Below are 20,458 nucleotides of genomic sequence, written 5' to 3'. Positions count from 1 at the left end.
TGGCTGTTCTTCTGGAAGGTTCTGCTTTCTCCACATAGAAACACTGGAGCTCTTTCAGAGTGACCACTGGGTTCTTTGTGACCTCCCTGACTAAGGCCCTTCTCTCTCGATGGCTCAGTTTGGCTGGCTGGCCCGATCTATAGTCCTGGTGGTTCCAAGCATCTGCCATTTACTTCTTCCAGAGCTACATTTTTCAGTGTCATGGCAAAAAGCCATCAATACTTAATTACATGTGATTCTTTTTGCTTATTTTTAATTAATTTTCAAAGATTTCAAAAATATTCTTTCGCACTGTCATAAGATTTAGTTTGTAGAATTTTGAGTAAAATAATTAATTTGAGCCATTTTGATATAAGGCTGTAACATAAAATGTGGAAAAGAATACTTTCTGGATGCACTGTTTACATTTGTCTTTTCTCCAATAAAAAAAAGACAAAACCTTACCTGTTTCCTAGATAAGGATTTGCTTTTTTGCCGTTTCATATAATTTCACACTTCTTTAATGTGATGGACTGTTTAAAGTGTTGGAACAGATTTCAAATTTACATTAAATAATCCCTGCAGGTTGACTTCGTCACAGGCTATTTTAGGGCAAAATCCTCCACCATATCATCCTGAACCCAGTGGGTGCTTTTTCACAACAGTGAGCACATTTAGCATACTGCAGGGCATTTCTCAAAGTACTGCATGGGTTCTACTACAGTGTATAACACGATAGTATAATAATACTTCATTGGAAGTTTGCCTTCTGCAGATTTAACCATTTAATTTTTCACTTTATGACAGAAATATCAAGTTGCTATTCTATTCCTGTGGTAGGTTTGAGTTCATGTTGTGAGCATTTAAACATGGCATCAAGCAGAACAAACATTGGGGAATAACCAATAACACATGTTGTATAACAGCTGTAAATAAATAGATATAATCGCCTTCATAGGTCACACACGTTGTTTTGCTTGTAAGACTGCACCTGAGCCGGACGGATATTCGTTTTGCAAGCAAACAAATGAGGAGCTGTGACAAAAAGGACAATTAAATGACCAAACTAACCTCCGATTTGATTACTATTCCTGCTGTGGTTCGTGGTTTAAGGCGCCATACAGAAAACACACGCTTACCTGTGATCAGCAGCTGTGTCCATATCAGACACAAGCGAAGAAAAATAGTGAGAATTCGTCCTCTTCTGCGGCTCATCTTTTCCTTTCTGCCCTCAAATTAAAATAAGAGCCTGTATCTTCTGTTGGCTGCAGCTTGTCTCAGTGTTGTAATTAAGCATCAAGGGAAGCAGCTGGTGTATGTTTCCGAACATCTATCTGCGGGTCCGCAGCAACATGGGGCGGGAGGGGACGCTGCCAGAGATCAGCTCCAGCACCACCGGTTCACCGCGAAGCTCCTTTCCGGTCGACGGCGTCCTACAGCGGCTGAACTGAAAGAGGAACAGCCGCTTAGGTCCTGCAGCGCGGAGGAAAAGCAGAGATTTTCCCCATTTGAGATTCAGAGGCGAAACGGAGCGATGGAGAGGGGGGTGGGGTTGGTTGGTCGGTTGTGCGTGTGTGTGTGGATCTACTCCAGGTGGAGGCTGATAATGAAGAGGAGGAGAAAGGAGGAGTTTAATCATTCAAATTAGTGCGGATGCTGTAAAGCTGTCAACACAGAAATAACAATGGCTTTTATTGGATTAACAATGATCTTGACTGAGTGTATTTGTTTTTATTAAATTGATAAGTTTTTCTGGCCGTGTCATTAGAAATAAATGGCTTTTCAATGAATTTACAAATTAATGTAGCCAATGATTAATTGCAGGTGAATGTGTGTGTTTAAGTGACTAAAGTGCGTTCATTTTGTATGTTGCGCCACCACCAGGTCAAAATCCTTATTTCAGTTCCCAGAGACTTGAGACAGAACCGTGCTCGTAATTCCTGACGCTTGTTAGCATCTTTGCTCAAATTAGCCCGTTGTATTACAAAAATTACAGATAGATCTTCATGTACAGCAGTGCTAGAATCATGGATAAGGCCCCACTCCCTGTTAGACTGCTTTTTACCCATAGATCTCTCTGAGCTAACTTCAATTATTACCTCATCTAAACCAACAACCTGTCTGCTAGACCCTATTCCAACTAAGCTGCTCAAGGAAGCTTTACCCTTAATAGATACGTTCATATTAGATATCATCAATCTATCTTTAGAAACAGGCTATGTACCACAGGCCTATAAGGTAGCTGTAATTAAACCATTACTTAAAAAACCCTGTCTTGACCCAGGTGTTTTAGCCAATTACAGACCAATATCTAATCTCCCCTTTATTTCTAAAATAATTGAAAAAGTAGTCGCAAAACAATTATGTGATCACCTTCATAGGAATAATTTGTATGAAGAGTTTCAGTCAGGATTTAGAGTTCATCATAGTACAGAAACAGCACTGGTAAAAGTCACCAACGATCTTCTCATGGCCTCAGATAATGGACTCATCTCTATACTTGTTCTGTTAGATCTTAGTGCCACATTTGATACCATTGATCATAACATTCTATTACAGAGACTGGAACATGAAATTGGAATTACAGGAACTGCACTAGGTTGGTTTAAATCCTATCTGTCGGATAGATTTCAATTTGTTCATGTTAATGATGAATCCTCCATGCACACAAAGGTTAGCTATGGAGTTCCACAAGGCTCTGTGTTAGGACCAATACTTTTTACTTTATATATGTCTCCTTTAGGCAACATTATTAGAAAACACTCCATAAATTTCCACTGTTATGCTGATGATACCCAGCTATATTTATCTATGGAACCAGATGAAAATAATCAGTTAATAAAGCTTCAAGCATGCCTACAAGACATAAAGGCCTGGATGTCCCACAATTTTTTACTTTTAAACTCAGACAAAACTGAAGTCATAGTATTTGGGCCCAAAAATATCAGAGATATAATGTCCAACCATATTCTTACCCTAGATGGCATAAGTCTGGCCTCCAGTACTACTGCAAGGAACCTTGGAGTTATTTTTGATCAGGATCTGTCCTTTAAGTCACATATAAAACAAATCTCTAGAACAGCCTTCTTCCACCTACGGAACATTGCCAAAATTAGGAGCATACTGTCTCAAAGTGATGCCGAAAAACTGGTCCATGCATTTGTTACTTCTAGGTTGGACTACTGTAATTCCCTACTTTCAGGATGCCCCAGTAACTCCCTAAAGAGCCTGCAATTAATCCAAAATGCTGCAGCAAGAGTGCTGAATGGAACTAGCAAGAGAGATCATATTTCACCTTCACTAGCTTCTCTCCATTGGCTTCCCATTAAATTTAGAATAGAATTTAAAACCCTGCTTCTTACATATAAAGCTCTGAATGGTCAGGCTCCATCATATATAGAAGACCTCATAGCACCATATCATCCCAGTAGACCACTTCGCTCTCAGAATGCAGGCCTACTTGTGGTTCCCAGAATTTCCAAAAGTAGAATGGGAGGTAGAGCCTTTAGCTATCAAGCTCATCTCTTGTGGAACCAGCTCCCAGTTCAGATTCGGGAAGCAGACACCCTCTCTACTTTTAAGTCTAAGCTTAAAACCTTCCTCTTTAATAAAGCATATAGTTAGTTATAGTTATGCTGCCATAGGCTTAGACTGCTGGGGGACCCACCCCCCAATGCACTGAGCTCCTTTCCTCCTCTTGACCATCTCTCCTCTCCTCTCACCCCGCAATTCTCACCACTGTATGTCATTAACTCTGTGTGTTCTCTCCCGTAGTTGTCTTTTTCCTCCTCTGTCCCCCTCTCTCTGTCCCTTTCTGCAGGTGTCCCCCGGCTTTGAAGCTGTGTGTCTTCCAGCGTGCAGCTACTGGTCCTACCAATCTGCCCGATGTTTTGTTATTGCTTTTTGTTGCTCTGTTCTTTTCTCTCTCCCCTTTCCACTCACCCCAACCGGTCGAGGCAGATGGCCGTCCACCCTGAGCCTGGTTCTGTTGGAGGTTTTTTCCGTTAAAGGGAGTTTTTCCTCTCCACTGTTGCCTATGGCTTGCTCCAGGGGGAATTGTTGGGTTCTCTTTATATATCTTTATAATCTTGACTTTATTCTGTAAAGTGCCCTGAGATGACTTTGTTGTGAATTGGCGCTATATAAATAAAGTTGAATTGAATTGAATTGAATATTAACGTGCTAACACTAATTGTTTAGACATCAAGCTAACGTCACTTCGTACGAACCGTTTTCCAGTGCAGCCAAGTGGGAGTTCATCCATGTCTGCTATCTAACCAAAGTCCTATGTCGACTACTGGCGAATGTCCATCATTTACATTTTTATTATCAGTGATGTGCATCATCCCAACTCAAGTTTACGCTAATTAGCCTGTGAGGCCACTCATGCAGCGTTTACGTCTAAACGTGTAAAATCGTAATTTCGAGCTGTCGGCGCCGCTACAGTGGATTTAGCAAAGATTTAGGTTTGAGTGGGTTTTATGTTGACTGCAGCCACATTAGACGAATGAATGAGGGTCCACACTTACTGCCTATGTTTATCTAATCAAAACATGCCACAGCGTCATCTCATTCGTTATTCAGTACGGGGGTTACACTTCTCTCTTCTTTTTGTCCGCATGTTGATTTGGCACAGTGTTTACGCCGGATGCCCTTCCTGACGCAACCGTCCCCAGTGTGTACAGGGCTTGGACCGGCACTGCACAGCACGGGATGGGAATGGGCGCATAATGTAACGTTATACAAAGTATTTAGATTGAATTACAGTAACTGACATATAAACAGATGCATACTTTACTTTCACACTAAATAAGAATTATTCGAAAAAGTGGATTGAAGATTGAGTTATGGTGTGGCACTTCTTAATTTTTTATTTTATTTTATGCCATATTTTTAGGTTTTTTTTTGCATTTTAAAAACACAGAATAACAGAATATCTGATACTAAAGGAAATTTAATGATTCTGATGATAATGAGGTGAGGCATTATGACTGTGCTATATCTATATCTAATCTATGACTATATCTGTGCAATTAAATGCAATGTCACCATATTTAAAATAAATGAGGGGGGCAAAACATTAGAACCTCCTCTTATAATGCACTCCAGTGCAACTCAATCACCCACTATGACGTCAAAAATAAACACATAGTAGAACTTACTTTTCTGCCAGTTTCAACCTCAAAACTAAAATATTATAACATGAGATTATAGATTAGACTCAATGGAAAAAGTAAGTCACACACACAGAATCTAAATACAAGCGAAACATGTTTGTGTGTACAGATTTGACTGAGTTATGACTCAGTTTTGACACAAATTACAGTTCTATAGAAGCACAGCTTAAATGTTGCTGCTCTTCTTCCAGCTGTTGTCATTCAACCAAACTACGATACCTTTCATCTTACTGTTTCTGCATGTCTCTGGAGTTAGAGCTAAACATCTGGACTAATGACACAAACTGAGCGGGGATGAGGCTGTCATCTCATGAGTCATTTGTTTGGTCATTATATGTGGCTTTTTGTGTCTTTCTGATGATCTACTGGACTTTTGTTCATTTGTATCTCTTTGAGGTCATTGTTTGTATTTTGACTGTGTTAACTGCTTGAAAAAAGAATCTTTAACACATCATGCAGAGTGTCTGAACTGGATGTTTGACTGTATTTTTGTTGTTTAGACATTGAGGCATGTCTTGAGGAGTTTCATTTTCCAGGAAGCCCTGCTCATCCTCTGCCTCCTCCATTTGGACCACCCAGTATCGCTGTGCTTGTGGTCTTGCTATAAGCAGCAGCAACAGCATGACTTAGGTCAAGTCCTGGCTCAGGTGCCTCTTCATTATTTTTGTGGTGAGTAACCAGATTTTAAAGCAGGAAAATGCCTGTGTTTGCAAACCTGAGCATGTAGAGGGAGAAGAGAGCAGCTGATGCAAAATGCAAAATGTCATTCTAGCTATCTTGAATTGCTCTGTGACAACTGATGAAGTTATTAACCAGGATGTGTGATTCATTCTTTATTCAAGTGAGACAAAGAAAATTATCAAAGTGTAAATATCTTTTTCCAACTAATCTTGTTGTTCAATGTCGAAACTGTCTCTTACTTCATTATCTCTAATTTGCTTGAATGAGCCGAAGAGTTTCCTCATGTTTCAGGTGCATTCACCATCATCATCTCTCTGGCTCTGCCGTCTCCATCCGCGGACAGTTTACTTAGCGGAGATGAAGTAAGACAAACACAGGGGTTAAACACTCAACAAAGCCTCATGAAGCTTTGAGGCTTTCAATCTATTTTCAGAGCATAAACATCTTGTTTAACAGCCTCTAAAAGCAAAGAGCTGAAGCACCTCACATCACAGTAGTTTAAATGTATTTGTGGCAATACAAAAAGCCTGCATAAATACAGTAATACTTCATGAGTGTTGCATTAAAAGTTACTGTGCAATAGATCAATACTGAGCACTAACTAGCCAATCATTTGTGTTTCATCCAGTCTGAAGTTCAGTCAGTCAGCCACATCACCCTCCCTATTATCTGCATCCTGGGAACCTTCGTAGCCTATAAGCAGAACCTGCTGGATCTGATCTGTGGATGACTTCTAATCCTGATATGTGAAATGTGTAAAACAATGGCATTCATGTTCTTAAGAAGCCTTTCTGCCTTGGGAAGTCTAATGATGCTTCGAGTCTGAGTCCCTATCACTAAGGCCAGACCCAACGTATCCACCTTAACGCTTTACTGGGGTTTTATTGTTCTGTTGCATATAAGGAAGACATTCAATACAGCACAGTGCAGTATCTGTACTTTCTTTGAAACTAAACAATGATCCCAAAAATTACAGAAAAAACACGAAAACTCAGATTGGAGTGTCACAGAACTTAAGCACATTCTCAGAATATTTGAGAAACTGCAAGAGCAACTTTAGAAGAGTCTGAGGACAGCATTGATGTGCAGTGAGAACAGAACCACAGTATGGTGTTAGAATCAAGTTTAAATATTGCAAGAACAAATTTTAAATATTGTGAGAATAAAGTCATATTGTTGAAATACTGCAAGAAAAAAAACTCTGTCTATTATAAGATACATTTGGAATATTACAAGAACAAATTCAGAATACAGTGAAAATCAAGTTGGTATTTCTTGAGGAGAACATGAGAACAAATTCAGAAAGTCTGGACACTTGGGAACAAAGTCAGAACGTTGTGAGAAAACAGGGTTTTTTTTGTAAGGTGGCACTAAAATTTTATCATACAAAATAATTTTAAATTCACAATTTAAATCCTTTAAACCCTCCCAATCCGTCTGTTTATAGTTGGAGAAGCTGATGGAAGACAGGTAGCGTTCACATGTACGGCTGGATCAGGCTTCAAACGACACCAGCAAACAGGTTCAAGCTATGCAAGTAACAGTAAGATGCTCAAACAGGAAACACAGCAGTGAACACAACAGTGACAATTTGCAGTTTGGTGGAGGAGCTTTGAATCCAGTCGAACTTCTCTTGTGTTTGGCTGCACTGCTGTGGAAAAGGTGGAGGAAAAGTGTCAGCCCATCAGCTACACTGCGATTAACACAAACAGACAGACAAAATACAAAGCTGTGTTATACAGTAATCAGGTGTCCTTCTTGTGTTTTGTAGAAATTTGTGTAGAACTTTTCTGGCAGAAGAAATCTGTCTTCACTCAGGTCAGAGGGCAAACTTGTTATTGTAATCATCAGTGAATTACTGTGATGCTGATGTGGAAACTTCTGGTTATTTCCTTCAGTGTTTTCTGAATTTACTGCTCATCTGTCTGAACAAACATCTGTGCAATTTTTTGATTTAACTTTGGACTATTAGTGTCAAACACGGCCCATGGATGTGATGTTATAATATACATTTAGTCAAGTATTGACTTTGAGGTAATTGTACTCATTTGTATTTGATCACAATATAGACTTTTACTCCACTACATTCTTTACTTTCAACTTTCTTTACAAATTAAAATTTTTGAAAACAAACAACAGCTCTGTTAGACACAATAATAAAATCTTTAATGTGCTGCTTGTTCCAGCTGAGGTGTGCAGAGGAGCATCTGTGAACATGTCAGCTGTTAATGCCACAGCCCAAGGTACCTGTGTTCTGCTGTGATCACGTCCATCCCTTTATGACCACAGTGGAGCCAGCTTCTGATCAGTGGAGCCTTATCAATGTGGACTTTACAGCGAAGCGAAACACTGAACCCTCATTGCTTTTGTCCAGTGACATTTCTCATCCATTTTGTAGAAACAAGATGTGCTTGGTGTCAACAAAGAGAGGTATGCTTTGTGCTTATTCTCAATTTATTTCGACAGTATTGGGAAAAGTTTAGAAAGTCTAGAAGATGGAAACAGTCTGAGCTGCCTGGCTGATCTGCAAACAACAGTCAAACATTCAATTGAAAAGTAAGAAAAGTTACAATATAGATTAATAAAACAATATAACTGTCATTTATTTAAAGGGAATATACTGTAAAAACACCTGCATCTAGGTTATAAACTACAATTCAGTCAATCAGACAATTCAGACAATCTTTGACTAATGTAAAATTTTCTAATATTCACAGAATAATATGTCTAAACATCAAACGTGTCCAATTTCATTACTTCAATAATTGAAAATGTTCACATTTTATTTTGGAATGTATGTATTTTAAATACACAAATATACATTTAGTGTTTCATAACAAGAATTTGGGGACTGTTTCCAGGCTAGTACATTTTGTTATTTCAAATTTTACAATGTTAAAATGATCAATAACAGCACACACCAACATGTCTGACCCATAGCAATAACAACCACCTTGGCTTAAGTAAATAACTGAATAAAACACTTCAAGTGTCATGCTGGAATCCTCGGACACCAATGTCCGGTCCTCTGTTCACTTCTGTCACTGGTCTGTGCTATGTGTGCTCATCCATCTGTGGAGGGGGTTCAAAAAAAAGGGTAAATAAAAAAGTAATACCTTCTTCACCTCTGCTCCCTGTAACCTCACCGTTCCACCTGGGTCCCTCTCATTGACACACATGTATTCTGTCTTGCTGCGGCTAAGCTTCATTTCTGTTTTCCAGAGCAGACCTCCACCTCTCTAGATTTTCCTCCACCTGCTCCCTGCTCTCACTACAAATCACAATGTCATCTGCAAACATCATAGTCCAGGGAGATTCTTGTCTAACCTCATCTGTCAGTCTGTCCATCACCAGAGAAAACAAGAAGGGGCTCAGAGCCGATCCTTGATGCAGACCCACCTCCACCTTGAACTCCTCTGTCTTACAGCTCTCATACATGTACCACTGCACCACTCTAACATCTCTGCCACTCTAGGAAGACACAATCCAAATCCCTCTGACCTTCTCTGTACTTCTCCATCAACATCCTCAAAGCAAATACTGCATCTGTTGGACTCTTTCTAGGGATGAAACCATATTGCTGCTCACAAATGTTCACCTCTGTCCTTAGCTGAGCTTCAACTACTCTTTCAAACAACTTCATTGTTTGGCTCATCACCTTTATTCCTCTGTAGTTGCCAAAGCTCTGCACATCTCACTTGTTCTTAAAAATGGGCACTAGTACACTTCTCCATTTCTCAATCTCCGAGATCTTGGTAAACAAACTAGTCAGAAACTCTACTGCCACCTCTCCTAGACACTTCCATACCTCCACAGGTTTGTCATCAGGACCAACTGCCTTTCCACTCTTCATCCTCTTCAATGCCCTCCTCACTTCACTCTTACTAATATTTGCTTTGTCTCTTTCATCTTCCTCATTTATCAAATCTTCATAGTTCTCCTTCCATCTTCCCATCACACTCCTGGCACCTGGCAATACTTTTCATCCTTATCTTTAATCACACTAACCTGCTGCACATCCTTCCCATCTCTATCTCTTTGTCTCACCAATCTGTACAAACCCACCTCTCCCTCTTTAGTGTCCAACCTAAAATACAAGTCCTCATATGCTCTTTGTTTGGCCTTTGCCACCTCTACCTTCACCTTACGCTGCATCTCCCTGTACTCCTGTCTACTCTCTTCAGTTCTCAGTGTCCCACTCATTCTTAAGTCACCTTTGTAAAATGCTGTCTGACTTTTTGCTGATATATTTGAAACTGTGTGTGGTCAGTAACATCCTGCTGTCTGACATTTCTATCTATCTATCTATCTATCTATCTATCTATCTATATACACACATATTTGCATTAAAGATATTTCAGGTCAGTATAGATGCTGTAACAACACTAAACGTTCAATCATGTCTTAGGATAATAGGATAATTTCTTTGTTAGTCTACATGTGTGCATTTACATACACCATATGTGATTGTAAAATCTTGACTATCACAAAATTACCCATCTACAGGTGGAACAGAGGGCCCCAGTTTGTAAACCTCACCCCTATACCCTATGTACCGTATCCAATAAATAACACAGAAGCCACAAATATTACTGGAACACAAGGGTGAACTGACGATTTACAGATCTCAAGTCAAATCACATTAGTGCTGTATATTATATCTGTAAAATTTGTAGGAGGAGAGAAGGATAAACTGCAAAGTTCAATACCTTTGCTATAATTTCCTTTATTTGATCATTGACAGTAAAGTAAATTTGACGTTGACGTCAGACAGTGCGAACTGTTGAAGGACGTGGGCACCATCTTGTGTCATTTGCCTGTCTCTTTGTGACTTTGAGTAGGAGCATTGCCGCGGTAGGTCAGGGCTGCTGCCATGTCAGGCCAGTAGAGGACGGCCATCTCCACTACATTTTAATCATTTAAACAACTTTTTAGTAAAACAAAAGATATGCAGGTCACCCTTTTTAACCAGTGCAGTAGGCAACGGTAAACAGAACACACTGATCACAAGATGGCGCTGTGCCCCCAACAGTTAACATGGTGCGATGTCATTTCACATTCAATGTATTCAGGTAGGAAATGAGGTGACAGAGAAAGGAGTATAATCTAAAACAATGGTTCCCAAGTGAAATCAACAAATTAACACTGCAGCTCACCTGTTCAGGCTCCTGCCACTGGGTTTGTCCACCAGCTCATATCCCTGTAACACACTGCCATAATACTGAACGTTTCCATCGTCCTCCAAGTTCACAGGGAAAGAAAATAATGTTTTAAGACAGGAGAAGGGGAATCATTGCATTTTGTTGCCATATTGAGAAAACAACATCTGATTAATCTATTCCCAATTGTTTTAAATTATCAATATGGATACCTATCATTTTTTAAGTGTATAGAGAAGCCACATGCTTCTCAAAGCACTGATATCAGTGGTCTTTCTGGACATAAATGGCTTCACATCTCCTCTCTCACACCAACTGTCTTCTCTGTCTAAAATGTGTACATTGTCATCCTCAAACCAGTGTCCTTTGTCCTTCAGGTGTAGGTACACTGATGATTCTGGACCTGAGGCGTTGCTTGTCTTGTGCTGGGCCATCCTCTTATGTACAGGCTGTTTGGGTTTTCCAATGTGGAGCTCTGGTTTTTCCTTTGACTCAGTCTCCGTTCTGTTCGTCGTTCTTCTCTTGGCCGCTGTGACGGAAAGGTTTGGTACAGTTCCCCATCATGGAGTGTATCACCCTAAAAATCATTAAACTTCACCTGATATTCGACTGCGATGCTTCTAATCAGGGGACCTCATTAATCGAGCACCTCCTTCAAGGACCAAATCTTACTTTTCCTTCACTCCATTTATGATCCGGCAGTAGTTCAAAGCTATTTTCCAGACTCAGATAAAATAATATACATTGGCTGTGTCCGAAATCACGCCCTATTTACTATGTAGTGTGTTCGCCATTTGGAATGTCTGAAATCTATCCACTCACTCAACCATCCCACAGTACAACTCTAAAAGTAGAATACGCAGCGTGTGTACTCAGTATTTGAGGGGATGTACTTAGTTACTTTCATGCCTGTTTTTTTTTTTTTCCTCGCACAGAGTTCAAATGAAACGTCGAACGGGGCGTGTCTACTGAAGGCAGCTGGCCCGCCTGCAAGTCAGCGTTCCGGGCTACAGCCGCTCACCGCTGCTTTTCAAAGTCAAGTGAAACAGTTTGATACGAAGCGAACTGCGTCTCCAAACGTTTTGGAACCGGAGTTATTTCGGTGAGACGCCGGTGTTGGGAAGTCAACCCGCCTGTAGCGGAGATCAGCGGCGGCTCTTGGTGCCATGTTTCCCTGACGTGAACACGGTGATGAACCGAACACCTGCAGGTAACGTTCGGCTTCTGATCATCGTTTTAACGTGTTTTCGTTATTTATTTCCCGGAATGTGGAGTTTTAAACATTCATCATTTTATCTGCTTCTGTCGTGTAAACGCAAACCGAGGAAACTTGATCTGACCCGCTGTTCTGTGGACGGAGAGCAACCGCACCAGACTCCACTAGTAAATCCACCTTCAATAAACGTGTTGTCACTCTGGACGCATTTACACAAAACGATCAGATAAACGAAGCGTGAAGGTCACATCGTTTCATTGCGTAGCCGTATTCCACATTAATGTGAGGTGAACTTTTACCACCGCTCCTCACGCTGTTTTTAACGTTTTCCAACGTTACATTGTGTTTGACGACACCGAGTTGTGTGACTCGGCACCCAAACTTACTACACTATTACAAATTAAATTATATTCCGTAAAGCTGGGTCACATGTGCGCCGAAGTTCAGAGTGACACCAAAACTAGGACCAGCTACCCGAAGTGCCGTCTACTATGGCAATAATACTCGGTGGTACATGAGTTCGTCCTAAATCACCAAAATATGTAATGGGGTTTGGCACAGTCTGTATTTGTCACCGTAAATTGGAGGGATTTTGAATGGACTGTGGCACTGTGTTTTAGTGAGGCTTCTTGTTTAGTTTATTGAGCCACAGAAATAAAAACAGTATTCGCCTGAGTGGAGCCGCCGCACAGGTGTGTCTGCCGCCCTTCAACAGGCGTATGTCCCCGGCTGTGTGTCCCGACTCGGCCGCTGAGTCGATGCAGACAAAGGCGCTTTGGCTCGGCCTGAATGGAGCCCGGCTGCCGGGGACGATAACACGGCTCCGTATTGTTCCGGCCGAGGTTAACGGAAGGTCTGCGCCGCTTTATCAGAATTAAACAAACGGCTGCTGCTATCTGACACTTCCCAGGTTCAGGTGTGGTCCGCTACAGCTGCTCCTGTCACCTGCACAGGTAAATGCTGCTTTGAGGGGCTCAGACCTCAGGTTCATGCACATGTTAAAAATCTGCAGAACCAATGCTCAGTCTGACAGCATCTCTGAATCCCCTGCCAGCACTGATGGGCCCCTGGGCCTTAGGAGTCGAGGGGCTGGATTGCATGACTGTCACTGAACCTCCACAAAGAGACGTTAAATTAATCCGGAAAGACTCCAAACCAACAGAACACCCACTTTCCTGGACCACCTTTACCACAGTGGGTGAGTTTTTGTGGGTGATGTACAGGTTTTAGCAGCCTGTTTGAAGTTACATGTTCCTATTAAACTGAGCTCCTTAGTTTGATTCTGTGCAGGTTTATTTGGGCTGTGCTCATGGTTTTATTATTGATGCTCGTCTCCAAACTGCTGCTAGTTTTACTGTGCTTTGAAAAGCTTGAGATCAAAGGTGGGATTCATTTTTTATTTATTTTTGGTACAGAAATTCATGTAATTGTGAGAGGAATGAACTTCTACATTTTAAAGATGCTGATGTTTGTGGTCTGTAGCACCTGTCAGGTGTTTCTAAGTTGTGTCCTGTGAAACCAGCTTTTTTTCCTGTTGTTGTTTTTTTTTTTTTTAGGTCAAAGGCCGTCGGGCCCTTAATATACACTTGAACGACCTTTGAGTTGAGTCGGCTGTTGTGTAATTGTGACTGTTTTTCTGTAGCTTTGTCCCATTTTAAGAGCTTCCTCTTGGAGTCAGATAGTGGAGGATTAAAGTCCACAGCTGGCCCTGGATCAGTTTTCTGTTGGGACTCTGAGGGGGTGACCCAGACTATTTCTGGAGGTTTCCCAGCTCCCAGGTCCTCTGCTGGGGATGCTTGTTGTTTTTTTTTTGTTAAATTAACCACTGAGGGAAGAAAATGTTCAGATAAATTCAGACTAAAGTAAAAAGGAACAGTCCTGACTTTTAAAAAAAGAGGAAAAATATGTTTAGCACAGAGTTATGAAATGTTAAAATCAGTTAAGTAATCAGCCATTCAATCTACACTTCTCCATCCTCTCTGTTTTCCTCTCATTTCCAGTCTAAAATTTTAACAAGTTATTCACATCTTACCTCATTACTGAGGGTTTGCCACAAATCTTCTCCAATAACTGAAGCAACTTTTGCCACCAATAAACTGTCGAAGTTCCCTGTGATGTGACTGACTCTTACCAGGCATCCTGTGGGAGCTCCTGCTGCATGCGAGTGACGTGGGTCACCGTAACGACAGGGTGATGTAACAGTACCTGCAAGGTGTCAGTGTGATCTTTTGAAGGAGGCACCGTGGGATTGTGGTAATGAAACTGGAGACGGGAGCTGAGGAGTTGTTCAGGAGTCCAGTTTCACACTGAAACTAAACAGACATTATTTACTCTTTGCTAGAGTACACTGATCCATCCAATAATAGTTCACTGCAGTGCTGGCATGTCCCATAGAGTGGACACAAGGTTTTAATGATCGTTTATCTGGTGTTAGTTCCCCTAACATGGAGCTGTTGTTACCAGGGCTGGAAGAAGTACTCAAACTTTTACTTTGAGCAGAGTACCTATACAGGGCTGCAGGAGTACTCCACTACAAGTAAAGAACATTCAATGCATGCATTCAATACTTAAGTAAAGTACAGAAATATTATGAGGAGAAGTGTGTAACTGACATCAGATTAAATCTTCTCATGCAACATTTAGCGTCTGTTAACTCCTTCATCAACGAGTGGATCCCGATAGACTAAAAATATCTGTAAGAATAAGTTTCTTTGCACAAATGTGTTGGTTAATTTATTAATCATTAAATTAGTCAAAGATTGAATCATTTGACCTCTACTGTCCTTAAACAGTAAATGAGTCGCTCAAAGGACAAATCACAAACCTGGAGACCACAAATAGGAGACCTGGGCAAGATTCAAGATTCAAACAACTTTTATTGATCCCATTGTGTTGCCTTGTTACAGCTGCTGTCCAAGTGAAAAGTAGAAAAAAATTCACCAAGACAATGTACAAACTACTGATCAGTAAGTATGTAAAAACCCAGCTAGAGGAATATAGTAAAGTAATAGTATAAATTAGGGTTAAAACTACATACTCAAAGTAAATATAAATAATAAAGTACTAATAAAACTACTGTACGGGTGTAAATGTGCTTAAACATTATGAGGATAAAATCTTAATATTTGTGTTATGTTAACTGTAGTATTTTAAAATAAAAGATGTACTACAATATATAAATAATAAAGTATTTATCAGGCCACATTGTAATTTCAGAGCTAAAGTCAGTTACAACTTAAGATATTTGAAGAATTAAAGATAAATTGCAATAGCACATATTTAAAAAGAATAATGATGATATAATATTATATTTTATAATAGAAAAAATACAGGTTTACTAATAATTGCATGTCTCCGAAGAAAAAGACAAAAGTGCGTAAACTTTTAAATGGAATTTTACCCTTAAACCTAAAACTTTTTGTGTTTGTACGTATCAGTTTTTATACTGCATGAATAGTCTGTATTGGTAGGGTCATGAAATTCTCATTTCCTACAGTCTGAAGACGCAATTCTAAAAATCTTGAGGCTTGTGAAAAATTAAAGTTACAGGAGTTCAACTGAGATCATAGATGAGGTGCTTGAAGAAATGGTTGATGCTGCATTAAAATCAGCATCAAGCAGACTGTGGGTTCTAATCCTGCTGCTGCTGAACAGGTTTCCCTGCTGGTTATGAGTTGGAAAAGACCTGTGGTAAAGAGCTGAGATGTTCAGTGCTGCAGATAAAGCTCAGAGGAAATCTGTCGTGATCCATCGATTTCATGAGCCAAAAAAACAGCAGCAGCCACGTAGCAACAAAGAAAAATACTTCCTTTAACTCATAATTAAAAACAGAAGAGCGTATTTGTTATGTTTTCTGTTTTCCTGCTTGTCTTATTGAGTTCCCAACATGTGAGGTGAAAGGTCATCACGGGTCTGCTGTTCATATAAACTGACATTTGCTAAAAGTCCAACACTGCAGTATTCAGTCATTCCGGTGGTTTTGTAGGATTGTTTTGGTTTGTGGTTTCTGGAAACAGTGCCCAGCCATCTCATATGGCTGCATCTCTGCACCCAAAAGAATCAACGCTTAATTTCATCACTAACAATTTTAGTAATCTCTGAGTTGCCGCAGTCGTGTCTGAGATTATAAGGCGCTATAATTGAAGCAGTTGTGTTTGGTTGGAGCTGTGCTGAACAGGTGAGGAGCTTGATGTCGTGTCAGAATCAGAAAGCCTTTAATACCAGGTCAGTTAGTACAGAAAGTAAAAGTATACAAACAGAAAAAGACACAGACGGTACACTTCATGTTGTTTTTTCTATCTGCCACCTGTTGACTGGTTTACAGCCACACCCCCCATCCCCAACCCCCACCTGCCCATAACAAGTCTTTAATTAGGACTTAAAGTCATCAACAAGCTGCTGCAGCAAATCCAGGAGCTGCATAGACCTGGATCCTCAGTAATCCGCTCCACATGAACCACGGTTGATCAGACTGAGACTTTATTTGAGACACTGTGGAGTCAGAGCAGGTTAACGTTGACACACCTCCAGACAGGTAGGCTTTCTGTGTTTATTTAAAATTTTATAGCTCTGCAGCATCAGGCTGAGGTTTTAGGACCCTTTTCTATTTTCCAACAAGTCCAGAAGTGTGTCAGTTTGTAGGAAAACAGCAATAATGATGAGGAAAAGACCCAAACTTAATCAGAAACAGGACCCAGAATTAACCATGTGTGTCTGTGTGAATGGAGCTGATTTGACCTGTTAGTTCTTGTCCAGTTGTCCAGGTTAAAATCATTCAGGCATGTTTTTGGCTTCTTCTTCACGTCTGCTTGTAGTGACACATTAATCTGTTTTGCGGAACAGGTCGACCTAGAAAATGAAAATAAAGTTTAAAGTGAGCTGAAGTTCTGCTGTGTATGCACTTCTTCATCTTGTTCCTCATTGGAAACTTTAAATGTACTCTGGCTATTTATATTTCACAATAGTCGTGATAGTCTTTTTAAACCCATTATGTGTGCGGCACTGAGGGCAGACCTTAAAATGACAACACCTCACACTTAAACAGTTCAGAGTGATGATGTGATGGAGGGGAAGGGCCGACTCAGTGAGTGGCAGCTGCATCCAGGTACAGAGAGAGTTGCTATTGCAACATTTGCCACAGGCTGTGGGAAAGTTGGTCACATCTGTTTATGCTTCAGTTCAGGAAGCTCTCCTTAAAACTACAGGAAACAGTTTTAGATTTAAACAAATAAATGTGACCGTGAAATAAGTAAATAATGAAGTAAAGATACGTGACACTGTAAAGAGAGAGATGATGATCAGCACTGCAACATTTGACCACGGTGGTGGTTTGTTCTGCAGCTCTCATGTTTGAACACCTAAATCCACTTTTTTTTTCCCGTCAGTGTCTGTTGACAGGACAAACTTTTCCTTTGCAGTTTGTTGTACCATATATACGTATTAGTATCGGCAGTACCAGCCATGGTTTTACTTGCTACTGGATCGGTTCCTCACATCGTTTCCTTCAGTCCTGATCAGTTCCCTCTGTCTTCCCCCGGAGCTGCTGTTGTAGTGTCCCTCGGAGAGTCTCCCCCCTCTTACCACAGAAAGACGCCGCTGCAGGAAACGGAGTTTGTGACTGTGCTCACAAGTTGCTTCAGTCTAAATTGGTGTCATAAAGTACTCTGGTTCAGATAATGGTGCATCCTCCCTTTGGTGCTGTAGGTATGAAAGCATGCGAGACAGCAGTTTGCATGCCGGGGTTATTGCTTAAAGCAGTTGTGCACGAACTACGAACTCATCCAATATCTGAAAATCATCCCTCGGTGTGTAACACTGCAGCACTTTCAGGATTATTCAGAATTATTAGTCCCGGGCTTCTTTCAGCTACAAACGCTTTACGACTTGGAAACAGGTGGAAATGCTGCGGTTTCCCTGTTTGTTTAACCAGTTTGTGTAGATCAGGTCAGATGGGGAACATGTGCTGGGGAGTCCAGTGCCTGAGCTGCAGGATTAAAGTCAATACGATGGATTAATCACAGCCAGAGGTGATGAGACTCTGCCTGTAATCTGGATAAATCAAACTCAGCAGTTGTAATGGACCTCATGACATTTTGGAGTAGTGATGTGATATTAGAGGCAATAAATCGCGTTGGTCACTAGTCCGGTCTACACGTGGGTAACAGCTGTGTCCAGTACACAGACACAGGTGTATGTGGGCCCAGACTGGAATCTGAAAAACAATGATCCCAGACTGTAATGTTTTAAACTAAGGGGTTTGTTAATGGGTTAAGTTTTAATTTTAGGAGTTAAAACTAAAATGAGCTTAATATTACATCAAAAATGTAAGATTAATTACTGGATAATTCAGTGTTTGATCTTTGGATTTGATTAATTTCAATTAACAAGAAACTAACAGTAAAAAACCTTAAGGTTAAAGCTTAAAGTAAACTTAAGCCCCCTTTATTTTATGCTTTTAGGGCAGGGCTGGGCTGCTGAACTATATCTGCCCTACCCTTTTAGTGACTGATCAGTCACACCTGATCTAGGTAATCCTCAGTAGGTAGGCCAGTGACTCATGACTGCGGTCAGTGAGGACCATGGTTTCCCCACCCCCACCTTAAAGGTACAAATTGGAATTGGACACCAGGAACATAAAAAGATTTTTTTTTTTTTAAACTGGTATTCAACATGCTTTTTATTTATTAAATGTCCATTAATTTTCTCTTTAATTTTAAGTTTTGCTGTCTCTTCTCTTTGATCAAAAAAATCCCCTTAAATCCAGTGAAAGGGCAATGGGTGAAATTATTAAATGTATTACGCCTTTTTTTTGTCATTTAACTAAATATCCCCCTGAGACAAACAGGCCACACTTATCACCTACACAATAAGATAATCCAAGGAAATTTCCAAAATAAGAGACAGTTTTTCAGCACTTAATATCATTATTTCTATTTGAAATATATTCCTCCATACTTAAATTTTGTTTAAATAAAGCTTTTAAATGAATTAAATGTATTTATATTTATTACACCCCTTCTGATTTTGGAAAATATGTTTTCACATCTTTAAATTCCTTTTTAAAAACAAAGCATTAATCAAAATTAGCTTAGTTGAAGTTTTAGTGCCATGTTACACATTCAGGATTTTACTTTAATATTATACATTTTTAGGCCTCAGTACTAATGACAGATGAGGATGGAGGCATCGTGTTTTGGGCTCTTCCATCAGTGCAGTATCTCAGCAACACCACAACATAAAGTCTGCACAGATAAACATGTAAACTGTAGATTTTTCCAATACTTAGTTGTTATAGTTAATCCAGATCAGCCTTTAAAATGATCTTAAAAGTTAACCCTTAAAACTATCCCTTAAAAACATGTTACAGGGCATGAACCAGTTTATCATAATCTGCAGTTGGGTAAAAGTCAATTTTTAAGGGATTAATCCAAACGATGAAGAACACATGAACTTGGCTGACTTTCTCCTCTTCAAGTTTTTACTTGAAGCTGTAATGAAACGTAATTTGCTGCTGCAGGGTGTGACGGTGTGTTCATCAGTATGCAGGTTACAGTGAGTAAATAGAGAATCAGCTCCCAGCAGAACTGCGTGGCCTCGATCCAGCTGCGTGATTGAGCTACCAGGAAGCTCAGTGAACTGTCAAATAGCTGCAGTGCTGGAAAATACGAGTACATTTACCAAACCTGAGTAACTTTTCCATTTTCTGCTACTTCACAGTTTGACTTCACTACATTTCAGAAGTAAATATTTTACACAGGTTATAACTACAGCTGCTAAAACACAACGCAGTATGTTCATCAGATTTTATTGTGAGCAGGTACACAGCAGTACATTAAATATGTAATAAATATTTCTAAAGGTTCAGAACATTATCATCAAAAGGGTGTATGAGCTAATTAAATGTTTTTTTTGTTTGTTTTTTTATTAATTTGTTTTGGGGCTGATACTTTATTACAAAAGTAACATTTTGAATGCAGCACTGTTATTTATTACCATATTTCTACACTGCCGCAATGATACTTTTACTGTAGTTCCTCCCTACAAAGCCAATAATCTATGATGCGGAGAACTGAATGCAATCAGCAAGAGAGATTATATTTCTCCTTCATTAGCTTCTCTCCATTGGCTTCGTATTAAATCCACGATATAATTTAAAACAGACAATTTGTCTGTTTCATGGATTGTTACACAACGCTTTCGTTTTTGGTTTAAGTGTCTCTATAGTTTAGTTCTTCTTATGTATGCAA

General features: G+C 40.0%; 2 protein-coding genes and 1 long non-coding RNA gene across 10 annotated transcripts in view; 1 reads left to right on the top strand and 2 right to left on the bottom strand.

Moving 5' to 3' along the window:
* Positions 1–1,596, bottom strand: part of ptprr (protein tyrosine phosphatase receptor type R) — a 34,448-nt gene extending 32,852 nt beyond the window's left edge. Inside the window, exon 1 of the mRNA XM_067489651.1 lies at positions 1,119–1,596. Coding sequence (XP_067345752.1) covers positions 1,119–1,194 — 76 coding nt within the window. The 5' untranslated portion in view covers positions 1,195–1,596. The remainder of the gene's footprint in view (positions 1–1,118) is intronic.
* A 5,403-nt stretch (positions 1,597–6,999) lies between these two features.
* Positions 7,000–11,428, bottom strand: LOC137107013 (uncharacterized). Its single transcript, XR_010912061.1, has 3 exons — positions 10,994–11,428; positions 8,085–8,909; positions 7,000–7,488 (listed from the first exon to the last, which is right to left on the bottom strand). It is a non-coding gene; the product is annotated as an uncharacterized lncRNA (long non-coding RNA).
* Positions 11,429–12,015: 587 nt separating this feature from the next.
* Positions 12,016–20,458, top strand: part of eps8a (EGFR pathway substrate 8a, signaling adaptor) — a 40,772-nt gene continuing 32,329 nt past the window's right edge. For 4 of the 8 annotated variants that reach the window (XM_067491167.1, XM_067491170.1, XM_067491168.1 and 1 more), the window contains exon 1: positions 12,047–12,206. Coding sequence is in view for 1 of the 8 variants with exons in the window: in XM_067491171.1 (XP_067347272.1) it covers positions 12,188–12,206 (19 nt within the window). In the remaining 7 variants the exon portion in view is untranslated. Of the gene's footprint in view, positions 12,207–13,122; positions 13,411–20,458 lie in introns of those variants that run through there. The other 4 variants (XM_067491165.1, XM_067491171.1, XM_067491169.1 and 1 more) reach the window with 4 other exon arrangements.

The sequence above is a fragment of the Channa argus genome, chromosome 21 (genome assembly GCF_033026475.1).
Source record: "Channa argus isolate prfri chromosome 21, Channa argus male v1.0, whole genome shotgun sequence".
Classification (NCBI taxonomy): Eukaryota; Metazoa; Chordata; class Actinopteri; order Anabantiformes; family Channidae; genus Channa; species Channa argus.
This window is presented reverse-complemented; position numbering and strand designations above follow the sequence as displayed.